At 28.4% G+C, this 23131-nt stretch overlaps 2 protein-coding genes across 2 annotated transcripts; one reads left to right on the forward strand and one right to left on the reverse strand.

Annotated features, from left to right (window-relative positions):
- Positions 1 to 6890: 6890 nt before the first annotated feature.
- LOC124932276 (protein DETOXIFICATION 49-like) lies at positions 6891 to 8757 on the reverse strand. The gene has a single exon (XM_047472890.1). The coding sequence runs from the start codon at positions 8663 to 8665 to the stop codon at positions 7022 to 7024; it is 1644 nt and encodes a 547-aa protein (XP_047328846.1). The 5' UTR covers positions 8666 to 8757; the 3' UTR covers positions 6891 to 7021.
- A 10975-nt stretch (positions 8758 to 19732) lies between these two features.
- On the forward strand, positions 19733 to 23123 carry LOC124928563 (zinc finger CCCH domain-containing protein 48-like). The gene is made up of 9 exons (XM_047468802.1): positions 19733 to 20517; positions 20612 to 20707; positions 20854 to 20943; positions 21033 to 21134; positions 21426 to 21572; positions 21656 to 21775; positions 21918 to 21977; positions 22593 to 22690; positions 22777 to 23123. The coding sequence occupies exons 1-9, from the start codon at positions 20068 to 20070 to the stop codon at positions 22922 to 22924; spliced, it is 1311 nt and encodes a 436-aa protein (XP_047324758.1). The 5' UTR covers positions 19733 to 20067; the 3' UTR covers positions 22925 to 23123.
- Positions 23124 to 23131: the final 8 nt, after the last annotated feature.

Here is a 23131-nt window from a genome sequence, read left to right on the forward strand (position 1 = left end):
TCGAATTGCTATAATTTTGGCAGCGCCGTTGGATTGATCATTACGTTGAAATCTTTGATTTGATATATTGTTTAATATTTTGTTTCAGAATTTATTTTAGGCATTAAGCGTTTGCTGCGTAATAACCTAGTATAAAAAATTATAATTAAATGAAAGAATTATGTTACACGTATTTAAGAATAAGCGGAAAAAACCTAGTCTTATCATATAAGATCACGGACTTGCATTTAATAAAATAAACTAAAAAACTTTTCCTAACTCATATGGCCACGTCAGGCTTTTTGCTTTTATTAAAAGCAGTTCTTACTTCAAATTGATAACTCATGAGCATACAATATTACACAATACAAAGATGAGACCGAATTAACAATGAAAATAATAATAATAATAATATCATCAACTTTTCTTCACTAATCTTATCCTCGTATTTTTCTCTTTTAGTCGTCATCGACATCATTTACAGGTTGGAAACCAGCTGACTATATATATATGAGTTTGACTAGGACCCGTTTGATCAGGAAAAATATTTAACAAAAAAAGTAATTTATTTGATTAGAAAGATCAAATGGTATCCTTAATTATAGTTAATCTTTTAAATCTTAGAACAAATCAAAGTATTAATATACATTTTATTCATGTAATATTGTTGAATTTGTTTTTCTTGTACACTTTTTGTTACATCCTTTTGAATATATAAATTTTAAAGACTAAAAACAAACAGTGTCTTAACTTATATATGATAAAAAGTAGTTCGACTCAAAATAATAAAGATATTATTCCATAAGGATAATATTATTATTATTCTGTCATAATCCGACTCTATCACACACGATTTTATTGAATAAGATAATATTATTTATCATATTAACATTAAACAGAATGATTCATGATACTCACTTTTTTAATAACTATCTCAATGATAAATATGAACAAAAATATTTAATAACGTGAAAACAAAGGCATTAATTAATTAATTAATTAGATTGATGGGTAAATATTAAACTTTTTTTAAGTTAATTTTGTTTAATTTCAAATGACGTGCATTTCATGTATTATACATCCTTTTTCCTTGAGTGCTGATGGTGAAATGTGTCATCTTTCAATTAGTGATCCTTAATTAATATTAGTTTTAATTAATTAGTTAATTAATTAAATATGGAAAAAAGGACGCATTTACATATAGTATCCTTCATTTTCAAGGCGTGGTAGAGGCAGATTTTATACATCGTTTTCCATGTTTACATTTAAGGGGGCACTTAATTAGTTTTGCAAGTTTAAGAATAAGCTAATTAATTAATTAATTAATTAATATTCATCTCCCACTACCAGGGCTGGATTGATTTTGCATTATTTGAAAACATAAACGTGCTTGGGATAAAAGTGATTTATTTTTAATAAAATACAAATTAAATGTCCATATTAATATTTACCAACTATGCTCCGTCCCTAGTCGAAATTTGGGTGCCCTAGTCGAATTTTTTATTTTTTTCTTATCTAGCTATATTTTATTTAAAGTAAATTTTTATTAAGGTAATGTATTCAAATCTTGTAAAGTATATTTTAAATTTTTTAGGGACCCGGGTATGGCCTAAGCTCGAGGCGGCCTTAATTGCATAATATTTAAACTAGTTAAACGAATTTTTACACTTGGATTAATTATTTTTTTACCTCACTATTGTATTGTAAGTGACTAGATTAAGTTTTAAGAGAATAAATGTCACAAATTTAACTAGCATTTAGCCCGTACATTTGCACGATTAATAATATAAAAAACCGTGAAAAAAAATTACGAATAATATTTTTAATTTTATTTTTAACCGTTTTAAGTTTATGGGTAGGTCAACCTAGCTACAATCCGACCCAATTATCCATTTACTCAACATCATTATATATATAGATTAGTTAGTTAAAAAGTTGAACTTATATTAATATTAAAACGTCCCGCGTTTATCAAATTTGGTGTTGAATTTAAAATATAAAGTCTTTGTAGCCTAGTTGGTTAAAGAGTTGTACTTGTTTTGTTAGGTTGCAAGTTCGAAACATACCTCTAGCATTTTTAATTTTATTTTTAACCGTTTTAAATTTAAAGGCGGGTCAACCCACAATCCGACCCAAGTATCCAAATTAACCACAGCTCTCGACCCGGCAATCCGGACACTTTAAAAATTAAGCATCATTATATATATATATATATAGATTCTCATCTAAAACGTTTTAATAAAAAGTAAAAGTTATAATTGTGAGGTATCATATTAACTTCTTCCATCATTTAAAATAATGGTAAGTACATGTATTTGTATCCTTCTAAATGACCCTTGGATCTTTCATAGGCCAAATTAAAGAACACAAATAATAAATTAAGTTAATATAATCTATTAAAAATATATTTAATAAAATAATAATTTGTGTTGATCTTGCCCTAAAAATGACATCCTTCATCAATCCCTAAAAATAATTTTGACCCGTTTGCTTGTTAGAAGTACGAGAAAAGACTAAATTGTGTAATACTCATCCTATCCTATTTTAGGGATTCTTAAGGCTTGAAGTGAGCTTTAAGAAAAGTTGATATAAATTATTTTAAATTTAATTAATAAATTCAAACCTATTAATAGTTAAGTTCACAAAAGTCTTATATAAGAGATTAAAAATATAAGGATAGATTTCTACTAAGAATTATTTAAGAACGTCTTAAATCAAATGATGAAACAAAGATGAGTTTTTTTAATCAAATAACATTAGATTGACTTTCTCATTATATATATGATATATATAATGAACATTATTGTATGAAACTTGTATCATGACAATTTGAGTAATACAAACTTTAATATATATAATTATATCTAGTTAGATTTTTTTTGGTTAATTATCTCCGTCTAATTTAAAATGTTTTTAATGAATAAACAATAAATATTTTAATTAATTAGATAAGACTATATGTTAAAAAAAATCATGATTTTTTTTCCAAGTATTTTAAATGAAAATCGAACCCATGAAAACTTCCATCTTAGTATAGTGAGTTGATATATATCATAATATATATGACTAAATATTTAATATCAAACTAGATTTAAAATATTTTTTTTTTTAATTCATAACTATGTAATTGAAAGAGTCTAAAGTGATTAATTAATGATTAGTTCATTTAAAAAAGAAGAAAATTTAAATATTTAAAAATTCATGATAAACTAGTATTAAAATTACTATACCTATGATGATCATATCTAAATAATTCGTGGTCAAATTTGTTAAACTATATATAGTTTGTTTATAATTAGATATACTACTTGTTTTACTTATAATTAATATGTATTTTAAATTTGTAATTACAATAATTTATAGCTATAATTAGAATGAGTGCTTTTATATAATATAGATGAGATGACAAATTTAATTGATACATTAATAATTGTATTATAGTTTTTTTTGTTTAAATAATTATAATTATATTATATAGTAGATATAGATCACAATATGACCATACCAAATGCAAATCAATAGGTTAGTTAATTCAGTTATTAGTCAACTCGATCTAATTCTAATTTGTCACTAATTAAATTACTTCTTTCACCATCCTCCGCGTATTAATATTTATTTAATCTTTTCAATTTGTCAACCTTTTGTATGTTGTTTGCTTGATTATAGTTAATGTCAAACTTATCTGTATATAATTTATAATTGTTTAGTTGGATTACTTAAGTTATGTCGTCTTAGTAACTAGGGTGCGTTCATCGTATCGATTTACGGATTATTCGAGTTCCTCGATTTAGGTTATTTGAATATTTATTTTAGCTAATTCAAAAACCGAACTGAATTCGAATAAATTATAATAAAACCGAACCGAAATCAATTTTTAAAAATATATCATATATAATTATATGTAATAAATTAAATAATATATAATTAAAAAATTAATAAAAATTGAGTTCTGTTTTCGGATTGGTTTCGAGATGAAACCCAACTCGAAAATCAAATTGAAAACCGTATTTGAATTTGAAATGGAATAAATTTCGAGTTGATAGCCGAAAATAAAATTCGAATTCGGTTTTTTCAAATTTGGTCGAATATTTGGTTCAGATCAAATATTGAACACCCCTATCTATAAGACCATAATATCTCAATATAAGAGATTAATTAATAAAAAAAATTATATTTAAAAAAATATATATTTATATAAATATTATTTTATTACTCCACATATTATTTTTAATGAGTTGAAAAAATATTATACATTTATCCCTTGGAGATAGGTATGAGCAAATAATTTCAAATAATCATCATAGATGGTACCAAACAATTATGTTTCTATTGAGTATTTTTCTTATGTTAATTATTTTTAGTAGTAAAAATATAATTAGAGACTTGATTTATTAGATAAATTTTTATCATTTAAGTTTTCTTAATGAGTATGTTAATTTCTCAAGTTAATGTGATACTTAATATATTTATCAATGTAAAAGTTATTTTATTAGAGTGGATTAATTTCAACAATAACAATAAAAATTTACATGTACACAGTTATACACATACCAACAAGATTCCATCTATAGAGTTCAAAATTGTGAAATATTAAAAAAAAACTTAAGCAAGAAAAATGATCCAAGAAAAATATTACAAACAAAAACACAAAAATACCATCAAGAAAAAAAAACTATACGTGACTCAAATTGTCTATTGATTAATCAAGTTCTATCGATAGAAGCTTATAACACTGTAATATTTTCTTTTTAACTAGTTTCTCACTGTGAACTCATCATTTGTCTTTACAAACTTCTTAAATGTTTGAGATTATTTCCAAGTTATTTCTTGAATACAATGATGACACCTAACCCGTTTATAAATCACCGACTCTTAAATGCATGGTTTCATTTGTTAGACGAATCCACGGTGATTGTTTGTCTCGATCTGATATTTGATTTTGAGGAAGTAGACAATTTATGTTTGCCTTGAGTCTCCTCAATGTTAGTCGGGGTTAGTCTTAAAAAATCCCTCAATTAGTTTATGAAAAACAAATTAATAAGTTTATTTATATTAATTAATTGTTTTATTTGTTACTATGTACTTAATCATATTATTACATAAACAATTAATTAAATATCTATAGATGACTTACTCTCTACATACTTATAAATTATTGTTTGACCAATAATAGTAGAGAGTTTGTTCCTTACTTAACACTATTCTATATCATATTATTTAAATTAATGTTTGTTTAATTACTCTAACAATGGATTAATGTGTGTGATTTCTCAACAAACTGGATTGCTACATGAAACGTGGAGTTGACACGGCTAATTCTTTTATATTAATTATGCATTTTTCTCAACTCCACCTTGAAAATGAAAGTATGTTTGTCAATAACTTTAATCTTAATATGCTTTTTCATATTAGTTGGTTCATTTGAAAATTTTAGAAATTATATAACTTTAAATTATAGATAATCATTGCAACATTCATATTGTTGAAATTCTATGTCAATATCATAATGTGTCATTCAAACTCCACTATGATAATTGTTATGCTACTAAACCCAATTTGAGCATGAACAATATAATAATAATTTAGTGTGCTATATTTGGAAATTTTTATTGTGTATTATTATTTTTATATATTTGAAGTAAAAATGAAGAACAAATTAAGATAGTTTAAATAATAATAATAAATTATGTTTGTTAAAACTGAAAATTAAGATCTAAATACTAATTATCTAATAAAAAAAATTAAATTAATAAATAAAAACATATAAATTTAGTACTCAATATTGAATTAATTTTTAAAACTAATATCTGAAAAAAATAGTATTATGCTCTTATATATTAATTATATTAGTTAATAAATATATTGAATTATATAATCCGCGTCTCACTTGCTCTTATACTGTGATGGAGTGATTGCGATTTGAAGCTTATATGGAATATGACTGGTATTCAGTGAGTTATGCCGGAATCCATCGTTAGTTGTTGAGTAGTGTGGATAGAGACGGTGAGTTCAATTGGTCTGAGTTGTTGGACCCCTATCTCGCTTATCTTCTGGTGGACCATTTGGCTTGAAAGAAACGTTCAGTGATTGTTGTTGACGAATGCCTTTTATCCATAATTCTACTATTATGACAATCAAGGAAGTTTCATTGGATAAACCAGTTGAGGCAGTTGAAGAACTCATGGATCTTCTTGAAGATCTCCGAACTCGGTAAAATTTGTTTTTTTTGTTAGATTATTGATGAACTATTTTGTGTTAGTGCTTTTTTTAAATGTTTTTTCTTTCAATTTTTGTAATGTTTTTAACGTTAAGCTTAAACAACTCTCATTTATATTATTTTGCAGAAGACATTTAAAAAAATATATTAAATACAAATTAATTAAAATAAATACTAATATTTATTTATATTTTATAATTAGTTTAGATATGATCATTTTTTTTTATTAATTTATTTATGATGTTTGAAATTAATTTTATAACATTGTTAATTTAATGAATTATGATCCAAGATTAAAAGAAATTAAGAAATTAAGAAATTTGTTGTATTTGTAAACAGAAAAAATGGAACTAATACTAGTTTATATATATCATTAATTTTATTAAGTTTGGAAGGGGATTTTTTTGTAATTTTTTGGAATAATTCTTTAATTTTTTTCTCTTTAACTTATTTTTAACATATTTTTACTTAGATTTATAAAAATAAATATGTATTATCAAATAAATTTATATTAAATTATCCACCTTTATTCAAAGTTACACTTCAGAAATAAACCTAAACCCCGCTCATATATGTTCTATATTTATATTAAACATATAAATAAGAAGTGCATTATGGATAAAATTAAAAAAATAATAATAAAAACATGAATAATGGATAAAATTGAAAAAGAGAAGATTTTTTTGTTAAAGTCAAACAAATTGCCGTGCTTGGCCATGTTACAAAAAAAAAAGTTACAAAATTAATAATATTCAGTCTCCTATACAAATAACAATCCAGTATTTAAGATTAATTTTTTTTTGACAATATATAATAATAATATAATTAAACTAATAAATCACCCGCTTCTAGAAGAGAAGGATTATCACAATCGTCATCTTCCTTGATAATTGGTTTCTTCTCATTCTCATCAAAACCAGCGCCGCCGTCGCCGCCGGTAAGTTCCTTGGCTCTTCTCGCCTGCGCCACCCAATCCGTTCGAGAAATAACAATCATCATCGTCACCACACACGACATCTGCGCCGCCAATAACCCTAACCACATCCCCATAAAATCCAACCCAACAAAAAACCCAAGAACAACAGCCACCGGCATACCCACAAAATAAAAACATCCTAAATTTATATTCGCACCCACTTTCGGTCTCGCCGTTCCTCGTAAGACCCCGCACCCCGTCGTCTGTGGACAGTTTCCAAGCTCACATAGACCAATAATCGGCAAAACAAGTGAAGTCAGAGAAATTATTTCAACATCGTTTGTAAACATCCTTGCCCATATATTCCTAACAGAGTAAGCAAAACAGAGTGCCATAAAACCCAACAGAAAGCTGGCAACGATACCCACTTTGGCCGCTAATTGCGCCTTCGCCGGCTCTCCGGCGCCCAATTCGTTGCCGATTCGAGTTGAAACGCTGAAGCTTAAGGAAGATGGGAATATATAGATCAAGGAAGTTGTTTGAATGAGAATACCCATTGATGCAACAGTCGCTTCTGGATTCGCCAACAAACCGCAGAGGATAATCATAATCTCGTACCACCACCATTCCAAACAAACGGAAACGCAGCTGGGTATGGCTAGATTGAGTAGAGAATTCCAATCGCGGAAACAATCCATAGATAATCCTTCCCATGTCGTTTTATAAACACCGGAAATCACTACATAAAGAACCAACGAACCCACCATGTTGAAGTTGAACACGACCCCGCTTAAAGCAACTCCTTTTGACCCCAACCCGAGTTTGAATACGAGAATATAGTTAATGGGTATGTGAAGAACTGTGGCGAATGAAGCGCAGAACGTTAATGGGAAAGTAATGGATTGGGTTCTGAGGTAAATTCGTAAAGGGTGGAGCAGAGACTGGGCTAGTAGATCCGGGAGAGAGTAAATAAGGTAAGATTGAGCTTCCGTCGCTATTTGATGATTTTGTCCGAAGAAAACGAGTATTTCCTTGACGTTAAACCATAGAATCGCGATTGGGAATGAAGTTAGGAGAAGAAGAAGGATGGTTCTTTGAAGAGAGATGCCGAGAAGAGATAGTTTCTTGGCACCAAATGCTTGACCGCAAATGGGTTCCATTCCGACCGCTAGACCGGAGAGGATGGAGTAGCCGGTGATATTGGCGAACCCAATGGCTAGAGAACCTCCGGCTAGGGCTAAGTCGCCGAGTCGGCCAAGAAAGATCATGGAAATGATTGATCTAGAGTAGAGTAGGAGGCCGGTCATGACCATGGGAAGGGCAATTTGGGTAATGGACCTGGCTTCCCTGAGAGTAAGGGTGGTGGATTGTTTGATAGGGTCGGGTCGGGTTGTTGTTGTTATTGTTATGGGGAAATTTGGTAATATCGGGTCAGAATGAGTTGTCGGGGTTTTAGGGATCAACGGGTCGAACATGTCGGGTTGATCATTTTCGACACATTTACAAATGCAGGGATGAGAGGAGGCAGTGGTAACTGCTGCTTGCTGACACATATTTCTAGAGAGAGAATGAAAAAAAATCCAAAAGATTAAAGAGAGAGAGAGAAAGGGGACAGTTTAGAAGAAGGGGGATGGGATGAGTTCTTATAGGGTGGTGTGACTGTAAAATTAAAAAAAAACAAAAATTATTATTATTAATTAATTAACATTACATGCCTTCATGTCGAACTCAATTTTGGTGTAAGTAAAATGACGGCGTGACTTTTTGGAAAGATGAATAAAAAATACATTGGGGGACAACACTATTTGAAATAAAAAGATTTTTACATTTATATTAATATTTGGTAATGGGAAGCTAGTTAGCTAGTTAGGAGATCTTTATCGTTTTTTTTAAGATAAGGTTAATAATATATATATATATATAGTTATTAAAAACTAGATCTTTATTTAGTCAAATAATAACTTAATCTTATAAAACATCATCATGGCATGTTTTTTTAATTTTGAATTAATTAAGTCATGAATGAATTATTTGTTTCATATAGTTATGGATTTTAATTAATAAAGTTGATGATTTAGTTTTCGATTTTTTTTTATCTTAATATAACTCATCATTATGAGGTTTAATATATATATATATATATATATATATATATATAAACATATTAATTATTAGTACTTTTCATCTTTTGCAACATTAATTTTTAAACTTTTACATGTTTACTATCTCCCAACCACTTCTTTTTTATTTAAATTTTGTTAAATATACGTAATTAAATTAGTTTTCTCTCATTCATACAAAAAAAAGTATTTCTTCTCTTTTACATAATATATTTTTTTTATATTTAAAATTTTACATGTTTAGTACGTATTTCTTCCAATAATCCTGAGTTTTAACAGTTAAATATATATATATATAATTTACATTTTTAAAAGTCTTCATCTTTTATAAAATTCATTTTTATTTTATTATATATATATATATATATATATATAGTATTTCTCTCTCTTTTCTAAAGTTTATTTATCTTTTATAAAATTTCTTTCAACCACTTGCAAGTTGCAACCAATGGATAAGGTTTTTCTGGTTTACTCTAAACATTTAATATGAACTACAAATAATAATGACAAATACATTTTAATCTTATTTTAGAATTCTAATCTTATTTTAGATTAATTTGAATAAAAGATGTCTTCATATACTTCATGATCTGTTTACCTATGAAAGATATTTTTTTTTATTAATTATTTTGAATGTAAGGTATGCTCTTCTTGGTTGGAGACAAGAAGACTTTTATTAAAAAAAAAAAGAATTAAAAAAGAGAAGAGAAATTAATTATGTAAATATAAATTTACAAAGTAAGAAAGAACTAATGAATTGTTTTTATAGAAATGAAAGAATTGACATTACTATATAATTAATCTCTATTCTCTAAAAAAAAATAAAAAAAAATAATTATGAAGGTATCTAGTTCGTATTTATTAACTTTACTCTAAATAATAATTTGAATGTAAAATATTTAAAATGTGTTTTAAAATAACAAATAATTATTCAAATAAAATTAGTTAAATTTATTATTTTAAAGTTATTAATTATTTAAAAAAAATTAATATATTAAGTTAGTTAAATTATTATCATATTTTTATTTAATATATTAATAATAATAATAAATGATAAAATATTTAAAAATTTAAAAATTTAAAAATAAAAATTTAAATCAATAAAAGTAGTGAGAGAATTATATGAAAACTCAAATTTTTACTAATATAATTTATTTATTTTAATATTTTAGTATATTTAATTTTAATTATATATATTATATTTATAAAATTAAATAATTTATAAATTAAATGAAAATGTAAATAAATTTAGAGGGACGTGATAATTTGATAATGTTAGTGTAAAGTTGAGTAGTTTGAGTAAGAAAATAGAAAAGAAAGTGAAAAAGGTAAGTATAAATTATAAATGTGTATTATTATATTATTAAAGTTAAAATTATTATTACATATTTATTTTTTAAGGTATTAATAATAATTAAAATTATAAATAATTTAAAAATTAAAAAGTAATTAATAAAATAATATTAAAAGAATTATTAATAGACTCAAATTTCTATTTATATAATTTATTTATTTGTTTTTTATTTTAATTTATATAAATTAATATTTTATTTTAATATTATATTTTAATATTTTTTATTTTAATTATAAATATTACATGTATGAAATTAAATAATTTATTAATTGAATAAAAATGTAATATGTTCATGTAAATGTAAGTAGCTTAGGTCACGTGACTAATTGTGTTTATGTTGTTTCTTGTGCAGGGTCAGCCCTATGGTAAGACAACCAATGCACTTGCATAGGGCCCTCATTTTTATAGGACTCCATTTTTTTATATTTAATAATATTATATTATTAATATTATTTTTTCCTTTTTTTCTCCTTTAATATTAAATATATATTATAAAAATAATTTTTTTAAAGTCTTGTATTATAATATATTATTTATTTATATTTTATTTTATTAATTAAAATTAATTTATTTTTTTATTATTTTAGGGGCCCAAAATTTAAATTTGCATAGGACCCCCAAAATCTCAGGGCTTTTCAGGGTCGGCCCTGTTCGTGTGTATATTCGTGTCGTGTCTATACTCGTGTTGTGTCCGTGTTGACTCGTAACCGTGTTACGATCGTATAAATTTATAATCGTGTCGTGATCGTGTCGTCTCGTACTTGTATTGTATCAACCCAAAACCCGAATGAAATAATATCGTATCGTGTTGTTACGTACAAATATCGTGTTGGATCGTGTTGGTTCGTATTTATCCAACTCATTGCCCAACTCTACTTGCAACAACTCTCGATCCCGCGGATCACTTTAAAAATTAAGTATTATATATATATATAAATAAGAGTTTATTGTGATTTCCCAAAATGACATCACAACTTATTAATTATTTTAAATATATAAAATTAATCTATTCTCATAATTACTTTCTAGAATTTCAATAAAATCCTTCTCAGCTCTAACTAGAAAAGAGTTTGGATTCCATCTTTGTTTAAAAAATTAATAAATAAAATTTTATTCCATGGATGGACAAATCATGGAGTATTAAAAAATTTATCTATATTAATAAAAAATAAGATTGGAATATATTATTCATCATTTGTGAATTTTTTTTTTTTGACAATGATGAAACTTATGATAAATCAAGACCTTTATCACAATATTACTAGGAAGTCATTGGTGGATGAAGAAGATAAGTACAAGATGAAAAAATAAATAAATAAATAAGAGGTTGAGTAAGAGATGAAACAAGACTTTAAATTATGAAAGTTCAAATTAATTTTGTTGTTTTACAATTTTTTAAAAATAATAACATTTCTTATTAATTCAATATTTAGTGAGATAAAATTATATATCAGGTCAAAATATTTGTAGCATGACCCGACTTAAATTTAAAGTGTTTTTTTTTAAGTGAAAATCGAAATATTTTATGAAAGCTAAATTTAGTTGAGTTAACTTATTGAGAGTTATTATATGATACATTTATGTAAAAAGTAAAAATGATACGTCTCTCCTTCTACTAACTCTAAAATTGATACAAGTTAGTTACGCGGATGAAGTTGTGCACTCCCTAAGTGCATGCATCAAACACTATCTATATATCATTATTCTTACTTTTAAATTAATGTTTCTCTCTAAATTAAACCTTTGAAAGAAAAGTGAGATACAATGGCCGTCTTTAATTTGTAATATATAATATAGTGTACCATTTTGGTTTTTATTGTTTTACTTGTTTTTACATTATTTCCATGTCAATATTGCGTTTCACTTTAAAACTCGTTGTCGGGTCGATCTGAATTATTGTCAATAACTGAAATCGACTTTTCTAAAACAACTAGGAAGAGAGTAAAAGTTTATATCGATCTTGACTCATTATATATTCAATGTGATATTTGTCTTGTACCAAAATTTATAATTTTATAACGGTGGAATAGAGGACTTAGAGATAATATTTGCTTTCCAACATCAATAGTTATAAGGTCTTAATCACATACTACTATTTTCATGGGATGATTCGACTTTTCTTCACATTAAAGAACTGATCATATTTTGATTTCTTGATTTCTCTATAATATATGTAGCACTTCGATGTTTTCCCGTGAAGATCAATCACTTATATATAGAGTATATAGAGTGAGCTAACATAATTAACCAAAGCAAACTAGGTTACGATAATGATCATCACAATTTCATCAAAATGAAACCACAAGGAAATGAAAAAAAAATATAGAATTTGAAAAAGAATGTCTCAATTTCAATTATCACTTAAAAATCGTTTAAGAGGAAACAAATACCATAATTGTGAGAATTCGTGCTTAACTTCCTAAGAAAAAATTAACAAATGTTGCTCGCGCGCGGAAGATAACATGAAAATGCTAGAAAACTCAAGCATGAAAACTAGAAACCAAACAACATCAAGCTTCAAAATCACCCGACTTTGCCTAACAACAAATCATTTAAATTACTTATCTCAACCATATTTCATAACTAACCAAATTTGTACACTTTTTAAAAATAGGCAAATACATTGATGCTTCCAACTAAAATATTTAATCACAATTACAAATTGATTAGAAACATCACTTTCAAATAGGCTCATGAAACTCCCATAACTTGAGTGTTGTAATTAATTGAAAACGATTGATCATGAGCTAATTTTCTTGGTATCTATTAATGTGGGCACATATGGTCAACTATGGAATTTGAATATGAGCTTTGTTTTGGACAATTGTAATGATTTTTCTTTAATTTAGTTCGATACGTCATTCAAAGTTTGCGTGTCTTTAAATTTCCGAGGATTACGCATTAATGTCAGCATAAATCAACCAAAAGTTTAATAGGTCTAAATAAAAAATCTGGTCGTGGTATAATTAGAAAACGAAACTTCTCTTTTCCACCTTATTGTAAAGTGATTCAATGAAATAAAGATTGATAGTGTTAATTGGTGGTCATATACAATGTCCACTATCTCCCTCAATGTGTTTGAACAACATGAGCTTTGCTACTAAAAAATTAGACCAATAGAATCTCATAAATCACTTACATACAATTCTAAACTTAATTACCCGTTAAAAAAAAGGATTGGATAAACATAACCACAAAAATGAAAATAAAACTTAGATAAAAAATCAATACATTTTGCAGTACACATTCAAGCAAACATACCAAAATATTATATAAAAAACACCTATAAAATTACAACCATGAAACTAAAAACCAATCAAAGCACATACAATCTAGCTATACAAAAACATGAAGTTGTTCACACTATATTGATTGTTTAAACAATACAAATGTTCCTAAATTATTTAAAAAAAGAGATGATAAAGAACTTAGTTGAGAATATATCTCCAAGAATAAAAAAAAAGTACATGTATCACGAATATTCTTGACGAGCTACTTTAGTGAGTTATATATACATATATATACACGTTATAAATTGATCCGACAAACACATTGTATTACTAACCAAACCCACTAAGAAATAAAACCATCTTTATCAATTAAATGGATATATAGGAGTTCATATTGATTACCAACATCGATCTACTATAGAAACTAGAAGAGAGGTTTTGATTCACCTTTTATTCTCTTATATATATATGGGTCCCTTAGGCGCCAAAGACCAACACAAAAACTTAATACAACTCTTTATTTTCTAAAACATAAAAAGAAATATAATTCAATGTGCTAAAGTGACATTATAATAATGAAAAAAATTAATCAACTATTTTAATAATATTTATTATAGTTTAATAAACAAAAATACCTGTTTTTAAATGTTCATAAAATATTAAGAAATGAATGTTGTTTAAGCAAACAAACGAATAATGAATTAGAAAAATTAAAATTCATGAAATACAATCAATCAACGTATGTAAGATAAAAATACAATTTTAGAAAAAGTATAAAAAAAAGTTAAATGATGCAAAATCGGTTTCTTAATGAGTTAAATGAGTAACTTTTTCCAATTTAATAAGTTATTGATGTAATTAAGTTTTTTCTTTTAAAAATAAAGAAAATCATTGAAAGGTGTTTATAACTCAATAGTCTCTATCTTATATATATTTATATAATATATGCCTTTTAAAAGAACAAGAGTTATAATATATAATAAAACGAGAAATAAGTTTATAACATGTGGAGAAAATATATAATAATAAATGAAACAAGATTAATTTATGTGCTATATGTATGTCATGCATTGTGATTCATAAAGAAAGCCAATATCTAGCTCATTCAAATCTTTTAGAAGGACCACACAATCTTATTGTTGTAAATAATTATATATATATATATATATTCTTCATTATAATCAAAATGTAGGTAGGAATACATCTTTTATATTGTAAATAGTTGAAAAGTCTTAAAGGTTGTGCCCTATCGAAGCAAATAAAGTGTCGTCATCATCTTTAGACCGTTTTCATACTTTTTTTTAAGGGTTATTGAAAAAATGTATTCTTTTGATTTAACTTTTCTTACACGAGAGTGTTGTACGTCATGGTAATTGGAATTTCATGTTATTGTCACTCTCATTTTTACGTTCTGTCAAAATACTTATTTTTGAAAAAGTGATATTCACTTTAATCGTGAAGGTAGGTTTATTATAACATGAGAAAAACAAAATCAAACTAGTATAAGCTTTTTGTAATATTGTTAAAGAATTCATCTTTGAATCAAAAAACTATATGTGCATAAGTGCATTAGAGAAAGATCATATCATGATGTAATGAAAGTCCATAAGTTACTACGAATCCCACTATTATTATAATATTATAAGATTAATTTCTAAAGACATCAATTAACCGACGTTCTTTCCCATTAATTTAGAATTGGGTGGGTTGTTAATTAATAATTAATATTTAAATGGTGAAAATGTTGAGTGACGGACCACGGTGAAATGCTTCATTTGGTGACACGTAAGTACGTTGAATATATATGATCAATGGCTAAAATCAGTGAAGCATGCAATGGAGACAGAGAGAAAGAAAATAAAGATTCCTTTTTGACTCATGTTTCAGCCGTACATTTTGGACCCCCATATATCATGTTGTTTGAATCTACTCTTTCCATCAGTTTCCGGATAATATCTTTCTTTTTTACGGCAACCTAGTTCCAAAAGAAATCGACTTATTTTTAGGAATTGTATTCGAACCATGCCATTATCTATAACATTATAATTACGACGTTTTTGAAATTCGTGTAAAAAACCATTTAGAGTCGGTTGAGGAGTTTATCGCCTTCTCGAGTACGCCTTCGTGTAGGGCGGTAAAAATGTGACATAACCCTAATTTCTTAATGGTTAGTTTAATTATCTAATTATTAAAAAAATTGAACAAAATCTATGTTATACACTCGTTTTATTCATAATTTTATTGCTAGTTTTTAAGTAAACTCTAACTCGAATTCCTAGATCCGCAATTTGGTGTTTTTGATGGCCTCATGTTGTGCTTTCGAAGTATATTGGCTCCGGGTTATTCTTTGTCAACAAAGATGGCCTTATCCCTGCCTTCGTGTTCGTTAAATTTTTTTGGGTCTTGAATTTTAGTTCTCGACTAATATGATGTCATGCTTAACTTTGTTGTTTTTTAAATTATTGAAAATTTTCATAATAAATGAAACATTAAAAAAAAGTTTAAAAAATAATCATAATGAACCTTACAAATTTTTAATACGTGTTAAAAATATCTGCATCATTCATCAGATGAGTGACAAATATTATTGTTTGATTTTTAGATATATATATATACCTTTGTTGAAATGAACTATTAATGTATTGTTATGTGATGTTAGTAGATGACAAGCATGAATTTATTTTCTCAATGCACTATCCATTTATATATTGATGGATAAGCTATTGATAGAATTAAGAAAATTCCATCTACCAAGAGTTTTGAGATTTTCAATCTTCTAGTTTGTCATTTGAAAAATAACATATAGAAAATGAGCTCAATTTTCTACTGGCCATCATGGCCTATCAAGTGAGAAAATGATTTGTTCTCAATTAACAATAGAGATAGATAATGACATTTCCTTTGAAAGTCAATCGCGAAGGTCCCAAAGTTTGGATAGGGCTTAAATTGAGTCAAGCCGAGCTCAATTCGGCTCGATTCAGTTTCTATTAACTCTGATCGAACGAGTTTGAAAATTGAGCTATAACTCGACTCAACAATTTATTATTAACTTGACTTAGACTCAAAAGTTTGAATTAGAATTAAGTTTGGGAAAAGGGTTCATTGGGCTATGATTGATTAGGATTTGGGAATGATGATATTACTGTCCACCATTCACATAAACTTTTATTACTTGTTAGAGATTAGTTAAAACTTGAGACCTAGGTTTGTTTTAAAGTTTTATGTTTTAATATTAAAAATAAATAAAAATAATATATTATATATTGTTTGGTTAAAAAAAGCTCGACAAGTCATTTAAATAGTATAAGAGTTCAAACTCAGTTCAAATATTAAACGAGTCGGCTTAAACTCGGCTTGAACTCAGAGCTTGTCGAATTTTGACCAAGCCGTTCACGAACAACTTGTCTCATTTGCTGCCCTAGTTTGAGATGTCATATGCGAAAAAAATATTATAATTTTTTATTTAACTTATTATATTTTATGTTATAGTGAAAATATATAATAATTTTGTATTATATAATTAACAATAGTAATTTAGTCTAGTTGATTAATTGTTATACTAATGTTTATTATGATCTCAAGTTCAAACTTTGTTAGTTAGATTTAAAACTAAGAAAACTTTTCTACAAAGTTCAGCTACGTCTCAATCGATCAATATAGTTTTCCACCAATAATTTTACTTGATTTGTGTGTTGAAATTTGAGTTCATCTTTGTAAATCTACAAGATATATGATTCTAATTCTCTTAAATAATACAAATTTAAAAATGAAAATTGTGTAACATGGGAAGTCATCAAATGTTGAACATGTGCAAATATTGTAATAATATGATTTTGAACTGAAAAAGACTTTGATTAGACTTTCGATCAACAGGTCGTCCATATATTAATTTGCAATTAAGATAAAGTAACGGGTAAGACCAGTTATTAACCTTTCATCTATATATAATTTGACCAACCAACTAAATATAGGATAGGCTGACCATGGTTCGATTTATAAACTGTCTTTTGACAAAGCAAAAAACAAAAAAAAAAGTGAAAGAAGATAATGAGAGAGCCAAAGAAGAACTCAACTTTTTTGAAAGGGTGAAACACGAAAACAAGGGTTTTCGATCTCGATCTTGGTCGTAATTATAAGGTAATGAGTTCATTCAAAAGCAAATTAAAGAGAAGTTTTGAATGTCTCATGATGTGTGAGTGTGTGACTCCCCAATGCACCTCAAGATGTTTGGTCAAATTAAGGAGTGAAAGGGATATTATAACTTGAGCTAAAACAAAATGATAATGAATTGACAAGATTTGTCCAATTAATCCTTTGACCAGACAACTTAAAGGAAGATAATTAAGTGGTTAAAGCATTCAGGGATTTAGATATATACATACAACTTTATCCAATATAATAGTGGATATAAAAACAAAAAGCCATGTATATGACTACAACTAGTAATTAATTAAAGACATTATTGAATTTCAATTCCATATAACATATATTGTATTTATCTTCTATTTTTTTAGTTAATAAAATAAAATAAAAGCAACCAATTATATAGTTTTTTACAAAATAATAGTCCAAATTATCAACACTATGTTACAATATTATAACACTATTTATATTTATAATATTAATGCCAATCTCAACATATGTATTGTATTTGGTGTTTAATCACCCATTACAGTTTATTAAGTTTATGATTTTGGATAAAAATGGTAACATAACCCTCTTCTATCGCCTCGTACAAATCATATTAGGTAAAGGTTATTTGTGATTTTCTTAGCAAATACTTCTTTTTACCTTTTTACCAGTTGTTCTGATACCACTTGATAGAATCGGGATTGCCGAAGGATACTGGGGTCTCGCTAAGGTGAACGCTTACACACACGCCGGTCGATAATAACCCTATTAGAGGTTGTTAGGATAGGGATCGCCGATAGGGGACCGAGGTCCGGCTAAAGGAGACCGTTTTAAACACACACAACGATTGACGCTAATCAGGTTAAGAATTAACATCGGCCTTAACACTACACAGACTGTCACAAACTCTTGAACCGAGTTCAAGGGCGGAAATGTTTGTTTCAGCCTGAAACAACACACACAGATTTGTTAAAGAGGAGAGTAGAGAAGGATCAGTTAGAATGAAGAGAAACCGGTTCGGTTGGTTTGGTGACCGAAAATAAATGAAGAACACAGGACACAGATTTTATGGATGTTCGGAGATAAAACTCCTACGTCACCCCTTCTTCTCAAACAATGAGAAGGATATTCACTAAGGAATATTTAACAACACAATACAACACACGATCGAGTCTTATTTACTACTCGATATTCACTTTACAACACTCACACAATATTGTAATACACTTTTACAAATATGTAAACACACAGAACTTTTCAGTTTGTTTTATCACTCAATATCTTTTTAGATTTTTAAAGTATGTTCGCAAGATTCAGAATCCAAAACTAGATAATGAGCGTAAGAAGAGAATTCAAGACTTACTTCTAAACGTTAAGAAGTAAGTATAGATGAATAAAATATCAAATGTCACAGTTTCTATTACTAAATGTCGATAACTTTCTGTTTAAAAAAAAAATCAATTCATTGTGCCTTAATTTTCAATTATATAAATTTGCAGGAAATAGAAGAATTGTCTAATCTAAGTAATCTAGTTGAAGTTTGGTGTTTGGGCTCCATTGGACTTCTTAGACACATTAGTGATGGGTTTTAGGCCCAATAGTCTATAAAAACTTTATGAAAACGTCTAATAAATGGACATAATTTAATTCATCATAAAATATTAGTCATATTGGGCCTAAAGCCCAATCAAATAGGCCTACTAAAACATGTTAATTTAATTATATATATATATTTTTTTTTTCTGAATGAAAAGAATGTATCAAAACGACGTACACCGCTGACGTTCTACGCGACTCCATCTTCTTCTTCCTTCCAATGAATGTCAATGAAAAAAAAAAACTTCTTTTATCAATTTAGGATTTAGGGTTTCTGATATTTTCAATCCAAACAAAGCCGATTAAGAAATCCCTCTCTTTCTTGCCATTCTTTACCAATTCATCTCCATAAATCGCCCCTTTTTGGGCACCATTCATTGTCCGATCTGGTCAAATGAATCGTCTTTCATTTGACGATCACATTCGATTCGCAACTTTTTCTCACTAGTCCGACACTCAACTGTCCTTTTTCCCCGCGCTTTTTACTCACTCGGCATCTTCTATTGTACTATTTCGATTCGTATATGGATTTTGACGGTAATAAGGGAGTATTCCAACGATTAAGACCGTCGGGCGGCGGCGGCGGCGGCGCTGGGGGTGGCGGCGACAGTAGAAATCAGAAGGTTTGTTTTCATTGGAGGGCGGGCAAGTGTAATAGATTCCCATGTCCTTATTTACACAGAGAATTGCCTGCACCTCATTTGAATAACAATAACGGCACTTCATCAGCTAAACGGTCTCAAGGATTCTCCAACGACCAGAATTTTATCCGCCGGAGTCCCAATTTTAATGGGTCTTCTACTTGGGGACGAGTGCACGGTGGTGGTGCGAACAGTCATATTGTGAAGAAGACAGAAAAGTTGTGTAATTTCTGGACTCAAGGAAAGTGTGCTTATGGAGATAAGTGTAAATATTTGCATTCGTGGTGTACGGGTGATTTCTCATTGTTAACGCAGCTTGAAGGGCACCAGAAGGTATATCATTTAGATTAATCTGATTCTTTTATTTAAAAGTCTATTTTGAAGTCCATTGATAATGGTAGTGTATATGTATCTTGCTATTGATTAGGTTGTTACTGGAATAACAATGCCATCTGGATCAGATAAGCTTTACACAGGGGGTAAGGATGAGACTGTCAGACTTTGGGACTGTCAATCTGGACAGGTAAATTTGTCATCATCTTGTAATTGGTTAAAATATGAAGTTTGGGACCTTGAAAACTACTTCTGTAAGATAATTGCTTAATGGAATCTAAATTTTACAAGTCATCAATATGGTGAAGTTTCTCATATCGATTTTTTTTGGTTCAGTGTGCTGCAGTTATCAATTTAGGGGGAGAAGTAGGATGTATGCTAAATGAAGGTCCATGGGTATTTGTTGGTTTGCCAAATATGGTCAAGGTAAAGAGGGAAGAAGACTAATAATGTGTACTCACTCGTGTTGTTTATATTTCCTTAACCCATTTTCTCTACAATTTGGTTGACTATAGGCATGGAACACCCAAACAAACACTGAGCTGAGTCTTGTCGGACCTGTCGGGCAAGTCCATGCACTAGTGGTGGGGAATGGTTTGCTCTTTGCTGGCACACAGGTCAATTCTTATATGCATAAAGTTCTTTCCACACCTTCGTCGTTCAAATCATCAACTAAAACATTTTAAATATTAAATACAAAGGATGTTTAGTCATTTAACCCAAATAATCCATTTTTAAATAAAACTAGGGCTTTCCCCAAAATTTTGTCTATCAAGCTCCTAGTGTAGAATTCGATAGTACAAGGTGTTTGGAGCATTACCAATGTTTCTCTTTGGTGTTTTCTATGATTATTCTCTGCATTTTCTTTAGATATTTACTCATCTCTTCATAAAAAATCTGATATGCAGGATGGGACTATTTTAGCATGGAGATTTAATGCGGCTGTCAATAATTTTGAACCTGCAGCATCACTTACAGGTCATACTATGGCTACTGTGACATTAATTGTTGGCGCTAATAGACTATACTCTGGTTCGATGGACAATTCAATTAGAGTGAGTTAGTTACTGTGGAAGATTATCTTGATTTACTTGTACAAAGCTGTAATGGTTCTGGCTTTATTGATGTATGCTTTCAGGTGTGGAGTCTCGATAATTTCCAGTGTTTGCAGACATTAACAGATCACACGTCAGTTGTAATGTCCATTCTTTGCTGGGAACAGTTCCTCTTATCATGTTCGTTGGACAATACAATTAAGGTTGTCCTTTTCTTTATCCCTGTTAGGGAATGAGCTTCACCCACTGTTTTACTTTCAGCTGATGATCTTATTCAGACAATTTATTTTTCTAATTTTTCTGAATGTTTACTTACTACCAAATTGTTACATTCTATATATGTAGGTTTGGGCTGCAACTGAAAGTGGAAACCTTGAGGCCACTTACACACACAGTGAAGACACTGTATGTTCCTTTCTTTTTTCTTTTGAAAGGGTGAATGTATTTTCAATAATCCCAGTTACTGCGAAATTCATGAACCGTGATGAAACAAAAAATCAACAAGTACAAATCATAACATGACATGGATTGTGATAAAGTTAACTAAAAAATACCCCCAACCGAACTCAAAACTCCAAATCATCTACGAGATCCAAATTCATTGCAGAAAAGAATATAATGTTGATGATATTGATTGCTAGTCAACTGGATAATTTCTCACTTTGACATGGTTTCCTTGGGCCTTGTTTGACATTGGGAAACTTGTTTGATGTAAAAGTGAATTATTTTGGTAAAATGACCAAAGCAAAAATTAGAATTTGATATTTTTTTTAATTATATTTTCGTTGATAATCTGAATGATGATGTAATTGAAGAAGTGATAGGTTAATTGAATAGTGCATTATTTGAAATAATCCTAAGTAACCCACATCAAATAAGCTCTTGGTTGAAGAAGTTGCATTACTTGTAAAATTTTATAATTTTCAATATGTAGGTTGTAATCTTATTTTTACTATACTATTGCTGTTGGTATATGATATTTGTTTTGCTCTTTGAAAATATGTTCGGTCCACCAATCAGGGTCTTCTTGCACTTTGCGGAATGCATGACTTGGAAGGAAAACCGATCCTACTGTGCTCGTGCAATGACAACACAGCTCGTGCTTATGACTTGCCATCGTAAGTTTTTCTTTCCCAATTTGGCTAATTTCATGTCATTTGAACTATTATAACTGGCTGGTTTATATATTTCTTCACTCTGACAGATTTTCCGAGAGAGGCAAAATATTTGCTAAACAAGAGATTCGAACCATTCAAATAGGCCCTGGAGGTTTATTCTTTACGGGCGATGGAGCAGGCTCTGTAAAAGTGTGGAATTGGTCGCCGCCCACATCTTCTGCTGCTAATGCTTGATGGCGGAGAATTTTTTTTCTTTTATTCCCTTGAAGAATTCTTATTTTTTTTTCAAGAATTTTTGCAAAAACATAAGATATAAGATTTGAGCTGTGAAATAAGTGAAGGTAACATTTAGTTTTGTAGAGAGAAACCATTTTCCATCTACCCTTGTGTAATTGTACTATTTTTGGATTATCAACTATATTATTTTGTCTTCCAAAAATA

The sequence above is a fragment of the Impatiens glandulifera genome, chromosome 3 (assembly GCF_907164915.1).
Source record: "Impatiens glandulifera chromosome 3, dImpGla2.1, whole genome shotgun sequence".
NCBI lineage: Eukaryota > Viridiplantae > Streptophyta > Magnoliopsida > Ericales > Balsaminaceae > Impatiens > Impatiens glandulifera.

Excerpts from the sequence above, each read along its gene's own strand:
- LOC124932276 (XM_047472890.1), bottom strand. The coding sequence starts at position 8,665 with ATGTGTCAGCAAGCAGCAGTTACCACTGCCTCCTCTCATCCCTGCATT.
- LOC124928563 (XM_047468802.1), top strand. The coding sequence starts at position 20,068 with ATGGATTTTGACGGTAATAAGGGAGTATTCCAACGATTAAGACCGTCG. Across the intron at positions 20,944-21,032 it reads GTTTGCCAAATATGGTCAAG|GCATGGAACACCCAAACAAA; the intron begins GTAAAGAGGGAA and ends GGTTGACTATAG. Across the intron at positions 21,776-21,917 it reads CGTTGGACAATACAATTAAG|GTTTGGGCTGCAACTGAAAG; the intron begins GTTGTCCTTTTC and ends CTATATATGTAG.